The 12,760-nt window shown below is 42.4% G+C and overlaps 1 protein-coding gene across 8 annotated transcripts in view; it reads right to left on the bottom strand.

Moving 5' to 3' along the window:
• Positions 1-2,347: 2,347 nt before the first annotated feature.
• Positions 2,348-12,760, bottom strand: part of TSPAN9 (tetraspanin 9) — a 275,804-nt gene continuing 265,391 nt past the window's right edge. For all 8 annotated transcript variants that reach the window (XM_073314292.2, XM_073314272.2, XM_073314331.2 and 5 more), the window contains 3 exons: positions 12,093-12,224; positions 11,924-12,007; positions 2,348-9,354 (listed from right to left, as the gene is read on the bottom strand). In XM_073314292.2, coding sequence (XP_073170393.1) covers positions 9,283-9,354; positions 11,924-12,007; positions 12,093-12,224 — 288 coding nt within the window. In that variant the 3' untranslated portion in view covers positions 2,348-9,282. The remainder of the gene's footprint in view (positions 9,355-11,923; positions 12,008-12,092; positions 12,225-12,760) is intronic.

Raw genomic sequence — 12,760 nt, 5'->3', positions numbered from 1 at the left:
AGGCTACACCCTCCCTGCACACAGCCCCTAGCTATGTCCTCCCTGCACCCTGAGCTACCCTCTGCCCACACACAGCCCCAGCTACCCCCTCCCTGCACCCTGAGCTACCCCCTCCATGCACACAGCCCCTAACTACACCCACCCTGCACCCTGAGCTACCCCCTCCCTGCATACAGCCACTAGCTACGCCCTCCCTGGACCCTGAGCTACCCTGTCTGCACACAGCCCCTAGCTACACCCACCCTGCACCCTGAGCTACCCCCTCCCTGCATACAGCCACTAGCTACGCCCTCCCTGGACCCTGAGCTACCCCCTGCCCACACACAGCTCCTAGCCACCCCCTCCCTGCACCCACAGCCACCCCCTGTGTGCTCACAGCCCCAGCTACCCCCTCCCTGCACTCTATGAGCTGTTTTCAAGCTTTTTGAGCTAAGTCCCTGACCTTTGAGTTATCATTTTTGGTTGCCCCCCCCAACCCAGACAGGCTGGGTGGCCTGCTGAGGTGAGTCAAGGGGTGGAGGTGGCACTCCCTCCCTGGTCCCTACCATGCATATGTGGTTCAAGCCCCACTGGCCCCTGCCCCCCTGAAAATAGAAGTCAAACTACGCCTATGCTTGAGGGCCATGCCCCAAACCCCCCACCCCTGCTGGGCCCTGGAGTTTCTATAGCATGTCGAGGGCGGCCTCAGAGAGAAAAAGATTGAGAACCCTTGCAATAAAAGATATTACCTCCCCCACCTTGTCTCTCTTGTCCTATTGTAAGTCCTAAATAAGGCAAAATGCATGTGTACAATCAAAGAGCGTATGGAATATGTCCATCAAATTTAGAAGGGTATAAGGATTTTTTGTTTGTTTGTTTTTATCACAAATAATTGTTGCGCTCTAGAAGTAATGGAAATTGTGTGGTATAAGGAAGGAGAAATGTTAAAAGATATAAACCAGAGTATAAATCTGGGCTAAGTAAGAGAAATTGCTTAAAAGAGGGGATCCTAACTGATAATCGGGGCTAATCATGAAACACAATCCTTGAAATGAATCCAACTTAAAAAGCCTCCGATAAGAAATGAAGACGTTTGTTTTACACCAACGCCATCTAGTGGATACCAGTGAAAGGAGCAAAGAAACGGAAAGCTAAAACCTAAGCACTCACTTGGCATGTGTACAGTGGGAATAAGAGGGTTGCCCCCTCCTACAAGCCCTGAAACCAGAGTCACCATATGCTCGGGAGAGTTGACTGAACCTAACACAAGAAGCTGCAGAATCCCCAGGGCAACCAATGCCTGGAGCTATAAAATCTAAGTGGCACCTTGGCAAATTCATAAATTGACCGTCTTTCACTCTTACAAGGGTTATATCTTCAAGGGAGAGTCTTCACTTGTAGGAATCAATCCCTGCGCACCACTGCAACATTCTCAGGAAATCCCTCACACTCGTATATTAGCTGCTCACAACGGCTGCTTGTCAGGTTTCAGAGCAGTAGCCGTGTTAGTCTGTATCAGCAAAAATAAGGAGGAGTCCTTGTGGCACCTTAGAGACTAACAAATGTATGCCCAAATAAATTTGTTAGTCTCTAAGGTGCCATAATGGCTTCTTGTGTATCTCAGCTCCACTGCCCAGTATCAACATTGCCTCAACTGCCCCAAACCTATACAGCCAAACGCCACACATTTTCCAAAGAACCATACGTTCTCAGCCCCTCTGCCAATGATGCTGGCTTTGATGCCCTATTCATCTCCTGCTTCAGTGCCCATCTCCAGGCCTATGTGAGGAATACCCATGGCATCTCAATAAGCCAAGTGACCACCCGCCTCTCACTGAAGTCCCCCCTCAAAGACTCACTTCTTCAGTAATGCCCAAAAAGAGGAGAGCCAAACCACGCAGGGAAAAACCTTCTGACTTGCAGTGTGTCCTCAATTCTCAGTTTCTATTAGACAGTAAAGCTTTCTGAGGCAGGGACTACCTTCCTTCTGCACCTTGTGTAGCCCCAACCACATTACCACGGCTTTACAAGTAACACCACAGAATGTAGGTACTGCTGGCACACAATCCTAGGAACTCTCTTTTATTTTCAATTACCCTTTTAAACCCAGCATTATTTGTACTCTTGTTCAGATCACTCCCTGTGGAGTAATACTGTCACCTTCTCTCTTCACCGCTCCTCTTCTCTGTTCATTTGTTATAACAGAGCGTTTGTAGGAAATAGAGCATTGATACATCAGGGAATCTCAGTGACCCCATCTGTTAAAATACAGACATGTCTCTTGGCTTACTTTTAACAACTGGAGCTGCTAATTTTTTTTGGTGGGGGGGGGGGCAGGTGAGGGGAATAAAGGTCAAACATACATCCCTTTTCTTATGTCCTTTATTTTCATATGTAATACTAATACAAAATAATTTGTACAAAGGCTAAAGTAGGTATTGCATAGAAGGAACACCGGTGTGAACGTAACCTGGATGGAATGGCACATTAGGTTCTAACAGCTACCACGCATACAAATGTTCTGGGTCTGCAAGTGTATTTCTGGTATAAAAATATCTCCATGTTTTAAACAAGAGCTAAGTGACGAAGCCAACAAATTAAGTTTAAAAGGAAATTATTTCAGGACACTAATTGTGCCTTATTGCATTCTGCTTCCCCCCAATTCCCTTTTACACACAGACCACATTGCCAGAAATATATTTGTTGGGAAAATGTCCTTTTTCTCCTTGCTATCTTTATTCCAATAAACCACTGCATCTTGGATGCAATACAAATGATATGCTTAGTTTGTCTAAAGGTGTGGTATCAAAAATACTGGGTGGATGAGTTACATTACACTCCACTTGTGACTTTCAAATGCGCTTTTTGGTATATTATTCTCCTACAGATACAATGTCGGAACTCGAGTCACTCAATGCAACATGCACAAGATAAAACCCCAAAGGCAATGGAAGTTCACTTGTGTATAATTGTGACTTGATGTTAATACCGACTATTCAGCCTACCAATGGACAAAGAGTGCACTTTATTTCCACCGCCAGTATCACAGCTATCAGCGTTGGGCAATGTCACCAAATGTTATCAAACTGATATTTGGTTTTAGGTGCTAAAGGCACCTGCATTTCTATTTGGTGTATCATCATCAGTTCCTCAGCCCCCTCCTCTCTCCCCTTTACCACAGCCACAACTAGGGAGCTGTCCATCACTTAGGCAACTAATTTTTCAGTGATTTCCAAGACCCACCTACCCTTGCAACACTTTGTAACGCTGAGACAAACACTCAAAATTAAGGACTCATCCACCCCAAATGAGTTCCGTGGTTTATGGGCAGGCCCTAACTGTGAAGTACTGATCCTCCCCTCTCCCTCCTTAGCCAAGACCCTATTACAAATATTTCCCTAAGCCTCCCACAGTTTTGCCCTAGCCCTGGAAAACACCCTCCCGGCAGCCAATTCCCTGCCTCTGTCCCTCCCAGTGTCCCCATTTCTCTCTAACTCCGTGAAGGTTCAAACTCTTATTCTGACAGAATTCATTCCAGGACAACCCTTCCTTCCCAGTTTGACAGTCAAAACAACTGGCATTGGGGAAGCAAATCAAGTGGGAATCTTGTGCTGGGGTACTTGTTCCAGACAATAGTCTCAACCTGTTCCTGCTTCCACTGTACCAGAAACTCTGCACAGCCTCCTAGCACTACAGTCCCCTGAGGGTGTTTACACTACAGTGAAAAACCCATAGCTGGCCTGTGCCAGGTGACTCAGGTTTGTGGTTCTTGGGCAGCGGGGCTGCTTCATTACAGTGTACACTTCTGGGGGGCTCGGACTGGAATCTGCGCTCTAGGACCCTGCGAGGTGGGAGGGTCCCAGAGCTTGGGCTCCAGCCTGAGCTACATTGCACTGAAAGAGCCCTGTAGCCCGAGCCAGGCAATCCCGAGTTGGCTGGCCCGGGCCAGGAGCAGGTGTCTAGTTGCTGTGTAGACATACCGTTAGTAACCCCACAAGCCTTAAAAAACTGGCATTTCTAAAAGTGGAACTGGTTAAGTCGCTACGGGTACAAGCAGAGATCAGCAATAAAGCAAAGATCAGAATTCAGTGCGTGCGGACATAGAGAAGTAAACCTGGCCAATTGTGCATGTACACTAGCAAACAAAAGTGCACACAGGCTCCTGAGAGTATGGCACCGAAATACATTTCCTTGACTACATAAGAAATTATTGGGGAGTGAGTTATTTTTTAATTCTCTTACAGTGATGTCAACTACAGCAGAGTGGACTAAACGCCTTTAAGCACCTCTGGTTTGTATGTTAAGCCAACCTTTTAACAATGAATTCTTACTGTTTCCAGGAGACTGTCCTCACAGACGATGTATATTGGGCCAAATGGGCATCCCTGCACATGGATACTTTAGGGCAGGGGTTGGCAACCTTTGGCACATGGCCCATCAGGGTAATCCCCTGGTGGGCCGCGAGACATTTTGTTTACGTTGACCATCCGCAGGCACAGCCCCCCCCCGCAGCTCCCGGTGGCCGCGGTTCGCCATTCCTGGCCAATCAGAGCTGCAGGTAGCAGCGGCCAGTGCGTCCCTGCTTTAGGGTGACCACTGCAAAAACAAACGAACCAACGATCTTGTCCCCTTTCTTGATTTTTTATGAGATATAAAGGAGGACTGAAAGGTTTTGAATGAAACATAAAAACCATTAGAAATTCAGGTCTGGTCTCAGCTGGAAGACTCTCCAGTAACTGAAGGACATCACAAGAGCCAAAGGAGTAAAGGCTGAGCAGTTGAGAGGGGAAGGGATATTTAGTGAGCCTTCTTAAAACATTCTTTTGTATGTAACTCCAATCACTAAGTAAAATTCTGGAGAAAGATTACCCAAGACCCCCAACAAGACCTCCAGAAAAATATGGAATTTAATTTCCTGATACTTGCAAAGTAAAAAGCAGGGGGCAAAACAGGGGAACATCCCCCATGTCCAGAAAAAGAACATCAAAAAGTATTTGGCCCTTCTTTATAAAAGCAAAAGGGAGTCCAAGCCCAAATTCCCTTTCTCCCCCAAACATACCCTTTGGCGGGTCACTTATTTTTAACCTCTCCCGAGTGCCTTAATGTACACAATTTGGAACCATTTCTTGTCAAGTGAAACATGAAGCGATCAGAAATCTCATCAATGGCAGGGCTCTCTGGTCACTTTCTTTAAATTTGCTCCTAACAGCTGCTTTGAGAGCTCCTGTAGCAGTTGCTTTAAACATGTAATTTCAGGGCACTTACTCTGCTACAGTCAAAAGTTAAAGATTTGGCAATGCCATGCCAGAAAACTGTCTGACTTAACTTTTGGAAGTATTTTGTTTCATTCTTCTGACACTTGGAGTCTGAGGTACCGGGCACCGTCAACTACCCTTGAAGTCAATGAAACTAAGAACGCGTAGCATCTCACAACTTAGCACCCTGCAAAATCAGACCTGTAGCTGAATCTCTGAACCTTAGCCACCTACCCTCAGTCTTGTGAGCTCCCTATTTCCCCGGTTTTCTGAAGTAGCCACTGTAACTAATTGTGGAAATAAAATGCACTCTGGCCTTGTTTTTTTAATTAGGAATACAGGTAAACATAAATGGCCAGACTGAGGAAAACAGCCCTGGTTTCTGGACATTATGCACCCAGGATTTGAAAGCCACATGCTTGGAAGTGTAAGCAGTTACCTGTCGTAAAGAAAAAGCCCTTTTCCCTCTTGACAGTTCTGACACTGCTACCAAATTAAATATGGACACTCTCTACTGCTATAAGTCTTACCTGCCTCTCTGAAATCCAAAAATGTATCAATCAGATTAAGCTCCTCTACAGTTTAAGCTTATTTATAAAAACTTGGGTGCAAAAAGCACAACAAAATATCATGTATGCAAAATTCTAAAATGACACTTTAAAAAGAAACAAAACTTTGATACAGTTGAACTGAGCTTCAATGATATATATATATATATGTGCATATATAAATACAAATCAACATTTGTATACACTTAAAATACTTTTACTCAGTATCAGTTTTTATTTAAAAACATGCTAAAAATGTGTAGTTAAATAATCAAAGCAATGTTTTGGAAAAATGCACAGACAGCCATCCACCAATGCAAGCAAAAAAGTGCATTTTTAAACAAGATTGCTATCCCTTTCACTGAACAGTTAAAGGACAATTAGCATCTTCTCTGATATATACCAACAAATACAATCTAAAGATATTTTTTATGGCTGGCTTTTGTCACCTTAAGAACAGTATTGCTTTTTCTTTGTTTTCAAAACACAGGTTTTCCTGTTATATGGTTTGATATTCAGCTACTGTACTATAATGCTAATTGTTTACTTAATTTGCTTAATTCCCTTCCCATAGTCAGCTAAAGCGAGACTTGACAATACTGTTTGTGTAATTATTTCTGTTAATACTGTACTTAAAATGCTAAAAGAATTCATGAAAAAAGAATTTTCAATACCTATCTTGCTATCAGGTCATAAAACATAACTGAGCAGTCTACAAAAAATAAGTTTTAAGGGAAGGCAAAATAGCTTTAGTTTTCCACTATGTATTCTGCCTTCATGGTTACTTGTATAAATGCATTTTGATTTCTTTTTTTTTTCCTTTCTTTTTTTTTTTTTTTTTTTACAAAAACCAATCACAGATTAAAATTTAAGATTTCAGCAGGTACCACTGTGCGACTTTAGAAGGATCTAGCATCCTGGTCTTGCTTATTTTTCCACCCTTCTGTATTTATGTCTGAGAGAGAAAACATTGGTATTTTAGAAGAGAAAGCAAAATAACCCTACCATAAAAGATAAAGAAGTAGAACGGTGGATTAAAGATATACATTTTTTAAAATGCAAAAATTCAAAACTTGTCATTTTTTTGGAAACTTTGGAGACTATCTTACACATAGCAGCAAATATGCTCAGTGCCAGAGCTCCCATTCTTGACACAGAATGTCTCAAATGGAGCTCAGACACACATGGTCCCAATTTTCGTTACAATTAAAGTCAACCAGTTTTTGTCTTTATTTTCCCCCTCCTCGTTCCTCAAGTCTTTAAAAGGAAATATGAATGTCGCATCAGTCACCAATATGGCCAGTGGAAGAATAACTAAAGGGTATATGCAACCAAACAGCTATTTAGGAAGAACGGATTGTATTATCCTGCACCAATAATATGTGCGTTAGACCCAACTTTTTCAACCTTGAGTGTCTAAAGTTAGGAGCCTAATTCTATATTCTAGGCATGTAAATATGTGGCCTGATTTTCAAAGAGGCTGAGCCCCTGCAGTGCCACTGACTTCTATGCAAACCGTAGGTAGGTGCTCAACCACTCTGAAAGTTAGCTAAATAAGTGACCTGCCTAAATATCAATTTAGATGCCTTTTGGTAGGCATCCAAGTTTGAAAATGGTGGACTAGATTCTCAGGGCCTGATTCTCACTTACATTAACACCCCTTTACATCACTCTCTGTAAAGGGTCCTTAACGTTGGCATAAAGTACATTTACACTCACTTCAAGGCCCCTTTACACGGCCGGAGAGGTGTAAAGGTGCTTTGGGTAAATGAGACTAAGGACCTCAAATTTGTAAGCATCACTGCACTACTTTGATAGCAGATGATAAACATCTGTCCACTTCGACAGCTATCTGGGCCCAGCGGGTAATAAACTAGCTTTGAAATATATTTTAAAATTACCACTAAGTTTTATAGTAAACTTCTGACTCAAATAACACCAGAGTGTCCACAAAATGACTGAAGTTTCATTTTCATTCATACTTTCCTTTGTGAAGCAGCAAAATGTAAGAAAGACCTCTGCCAAAAAAATATAACAAAAAATGTCAAGCAGGGGCCACTATGAAAGAAGCAGCATTCAAACTAGAGAGGAATATGTTCAAGTTTTCTAGCAGGAATGTCGGTAGAAATGTGTGTTGTAATGAGTTCTGAACTATCATGTAGTACGTCTGACTTGGAAAACAGAAGACAAAAGTCAACACTGTATGTGCAAAGATACAAACAGGTTCTGAGCACCTATTTGGAAACTGATTTCAGAGTGAAAACGTAAATCACGCCTTTCCCGCTCTCCTGGGACATACGGCACACCATTCCCCCACTTGCCTTTAACCAGCTTTATACCTCTGTGGTTGTTCCAAAGCTACCTCGCCAGCCTGCCAAAACTGCAACCATTGTCAAGTAAACTCCTGTCAGGAAAGCTGACAATGAGCTGACTGTGCTCCCCTTATGTTGTACAGCACCATGTGCAATAAGCCATCCCACTGAAATCAATGGGACTACTTATAGAGTAAACTACTACTCAATGGGCCAGAGAGTGAGCCCCTTCCTGGCACTGGTGATACACTTACTCACACTGAATAGTATCATGCTAAAAGTAGTCCCATTTAATGGGCCTACCTGAGGCATAAGGTGCTACTCATTGTGGATAAAGGCATCACAATCTAGCCCATTGAGAGTAAGGGGTTCACCATTTAGCCTAGTGAGAGTAAGGGCAACCCAATCTGGCCCTAAAGAAATGAGCCACCTCATTGAAAGGCCTGTCATCAATATGGTAAGGGTACAAACCCACGGTAGCTCAGAAGATGCAGTTAAATGTAGCCTCCCTAGGGACTTTAGAACAGTCGTGTCTTTATTTCCACCTTTTAAACTAATGATAAAATTGTGTCCTTCAAAGATAGCACAGTGGTTCCTGGATTAAAATGTGACAGATGCAAAACAAAACAGTAAGAAGTTACAAATCAGGCGACTAAATTCTAAGGTATCTCCATAATAAAAAAGTATACACCATAAGGTACAAAAAGCTGCAAGTGAGCAGCTCTGATTCCTAGGGTTCTCAGTCTGAGTGGCTTTCCCAAGTCTTCCAGTATGTCAGACATGAGCAGTTTGAGACTTATCAGAAGACTTCAAAGAAGTCTCTCTAGAAGTTAAACACACATCTGTCATGTTATCCTTGCATGTCTAACACCAATTAGTAGAGCAAAGCATTTTCTTAAATAAAGTTAGGGAAAAGTTTAATAGCAGATCTATGAATTAGCGTAGAAAACTGATTTGCTTTTATTATTTTTCCTTTTCTTCTTTGGCAAATAAATGGCAAATGCAAAACAGAACCAAAAAAGTAAGTCAAGTAGCAAGTTGTGCTAGTAATCAGTCAAGTAATGATGACGTAGATTGATCGTTGGGATGAATGCCCTCAGCAGAGCAAAGCTTGATTTTTCTTTTCCGTTGTTTTGCCTTTTTTTAATGGCAAGACAGAAGTGTAGATGCAGTTAACATTTTGAAGATTTAGGCATCATATTTTTTACCAGTCCTATGAATCTGGTGGAAGAGTGTCATGGAGAAGGCCATGCCAAGTATCTGAAAGAAAGCAAATATTATGGGCTAACTATAGTAACACCTTCAAAACTACATTGATGGTATTTTATCTGAGGGTGCCTGAATTTTTTTGACACCCAACACTAATAAAATTCCTCCAGCCAAGATTTTCAGCAGTGATTAGTGATTTTGGGTGCCCAACATCAGACCTTTAAAGGGGCCTGGCATTCAGAGGGCAGGTGATCAGAATTTGCTGAAAATATATCCCCCTTTAAGGTGCCTCAAGCTGGGTTTCCATAAATCACTAGTCACTTTTGAACATCTTGTCCTATAGGTGTGCCACATTGCAGGTTAGCATCAGAAAATCAAAAGAACAGCAAGAAAATCATCAGAGCTCCAACATACAACAAACACAACTGAACAGTGAGAGAGAAACAGTATTAGGCCTATTCTCTTTTTGAAGATGCAAAAAAAAACCATCAGGCCTGGCTCATTTTTTTTATTGGAGCCTGTTTGGTCACTTCTGAATTATTCTTGATCCATATGACTGACAAGTACAGGGGTTGTCATAAAAAATCCATAATTGCAACAGATTACAGAGTTACCAAAGGGCCAAGTTCTGCACAGCGTACAATGGGTTTGCACACAGGGTAGCTTATGATCAAATTTGGCCTAAAGTTATATGCTATAAAGTGTAAGGGAAAAATTATGCCATCTCAGAGAGCATGCTGTGGTTAAAATCAGGGTAATAGCTGGTTTGATTTAAGTGTCAACCACTGCAGTAGTGATAATGCAACAAAACACTGAACTTTCAGTTGAATACTCCAACTCATCAGGAGAGTTGTTCTCTACCTGTTCTTATTTGCGAAGACTAGGAAAGCTGGCCTATCTGATGGGGTTGTGAGGCTTTGTTCCTTGATATCTGAGGTTACTCTAAGTATTTCCCACCTTAAGTCACAAAATATTGCGACACTCCTTGGATCTCTAGCAAGGTGCTCAAAGTCTTCGATAGCTCTGACAACACCTAACCATTGTAAGAGTCATGAAAGAAACTGAAATCGTTTCCAGAATCTTCTTTGTCACACAAGGTGCCATGAAGGCACAAAACTGCTGTCCTTTTAAAAGCACATCTCTCATTCTTCAGTTACTAGACAATAGGGCAGAGCAGGCAGGTTGTTGCTTTTTTTCCAAAGCACAGAAGTTACCCTAAAAACCTACTGAAGTTAATGGAGAGTTAGCTCTTTTTTGTAGGTCTTTTAAAAACTAACCTGTAGAATTCAATCACCATAATTTCGTTTTATGTTCTATAACATGGTTTTATGGCTATAAAAAGCAGATTAATTCTCTAATTAAATTCTACAGGACTTTTCCCCTATGTGTTTAAGTAAAATAAACATTTTTAAAGTATGCTAATTTCACAACTGGCAGATATGAGTGAATCTCTATGGATGGCCACCATTTTGAATTCAGTGTTCTTCACTGCCACTTATAAGTGAGCCTTGAATGTCAACGTGCACATAACTAGATTGTCACTGGACATCATCATTTTCAAAACAGAGACAAAGTAACCTGTCCTCATTTAGAGGCAGATAAACAGCCCCGTTTGGCTTAAAGCTTGAAAAAGAAACCTGAATTGCTAACAAAATTAGGTCACTTAGAAGCAGCTGGACCAATTTTGTCCTCAAAACGTAGGAAAAATATTTTGTCCCAGTTTAAGACCAAATATGGGTAGTATCCAGCTATCCCGCCATCTAGGTCTTTTTATGGTGTCTGAGTGCCAACTGGGTCAAAATTAGGAGGGTTGGAAATCAGAGTTAATCATGCAGTGTCATTTTAACAGCACTAACAGTGGTGCTATAGTAATTATTTTGCATCTGAAAGCATGAGTTCTGCCAGAAGAACAATTATAGCTATTCATGCCCTTAATGGCAGAGTACATGAAAGGATGAAAAATGCCAGTTCTCACTATTCCCCAAAATCAAATATATCATTTGATTCAACAAAATGAAGAATTAGGGAATAGTTCCTGATTTCATCTAACAGGAAGGATAAATCCACTGAAACTCCAGGGTCCAGCAAAACTGTAAGCTAAGTTCCAGATTCTAAGTCAGGGGTGGGCAAACTTTTTGGCCCGAGGGCCACATCAAGGTTCCAAAACTGTATGGAGGGCCAGGTAGGGAAGGCTGTGCCTCCCCAAACAGCCTGGCCCCCGCCCCCTATCTTCCCCCTCCCACTTCCCACCCCCTGACTGCCCCCCTCAAAACCCCCGACCCATCAACCCCCCCATGCTCTTTGTCCCCTGACCACCCTCTCCCAGGACCCCCCGCCCCTAACTGCCCCTCCGGGACCCCACCCCCTATCCAACCCCCCCACTCCCTATCCCCTGACTGCCCTGACCCCTATCCACACCCCCACCCCCTGACAGGGCCCCCGGGACTTCCACACCTATCCAACTGCCCCCCGTTCCCCATCCTCTGTTCTAAGCTCTCAAATTCAAACAGGGACCCTGGCTACTTGGTATAAGTAGCCAAGCAACACCTTTTGGCATGATAAAGATAACTATAATAGTAGTAAGTTGGGGCTATATGTAAGAGTATAGTATCATCAATACCTGCATTATGAGGATACACATCCCAACTGTCCCGAGAACGTGCTTATTATCCTCAAACCACATTTTAACTTTCTCGTAACAACCCTGAAAGAGAAAAAAAACTCTAAGTCTTGCCTATTTCATGTGTGCACTTAAAAAAACCAAACAAGTTAAACTGAGCAAGCATTACCGTTTTCCACACTAAATCAGTAGAATTCTTTCCACAATCTTGGGAATTTTCCATACAGCATCGGTCTGGGACGATGTCTTCCCCCAGGACAGAGAACCAATCAGTATAATCAGTAACCCCACAGCAATGCATCTACAGGCAAAGTAGAAAAAGGATCATAAACAGTCTTCACCAACAAACTTTTTAAGAAGTGTAACTTCTCTAAACCCGCTGTTGGTTTCTTCACATATACACCTCATATTTTGCCCTTCAATACCACCTCTCACCTGGAGATCACAAAAAGTATCCGCAAACATTTAATGCATCTCACAAATAGCCCTGTGTGGAAAATAAGTTTTATTATATCCATTTGGAGACACACAAACCAAGACACTGGAACCTGTGACCACTAAGCCAATGGTGTACCTGGGAATGGAAGCCAGAAGTCCTGAACTCTAAAATCCCTGCTCTAACCACTAGAAAACACTCTGCCAACCAAAACCTCATCTGCAACCACTTTCACTTAAACCCAGAGTCTTTGCTACTTTCAGATCCCAGGTGGCCTTTCAGGGTTGTGATTGTAACCCTAACACATCAACTCCTTTTCTTCCCTTATCTTTCGATACAGATCATAACCTCTAGCAGTATTTCTGTCACACAGCTAGTCCCAATGGATCTCATGAGGAGCA

The sequence above is a fragment of the Lepidochelys kempii genome, chromosome 1 (genome assembly GCF_965140285.1).
Source record: "Lepidochelys kempii isolate rLepKem1 chromosome 1, rLepKem1.hap1, whole genome shotgun sequence".
Taxonomy (NCBI): Eukaryota; Metazoa; Chordata; order Testudines; family Cheloniidae; genus Lepidochelys; species Lepidochelys kempii.
Note: the sequence above shows the minus strand (reverse complement) of the source record. Positions and strands in the feature narration are given on the sequence as shown.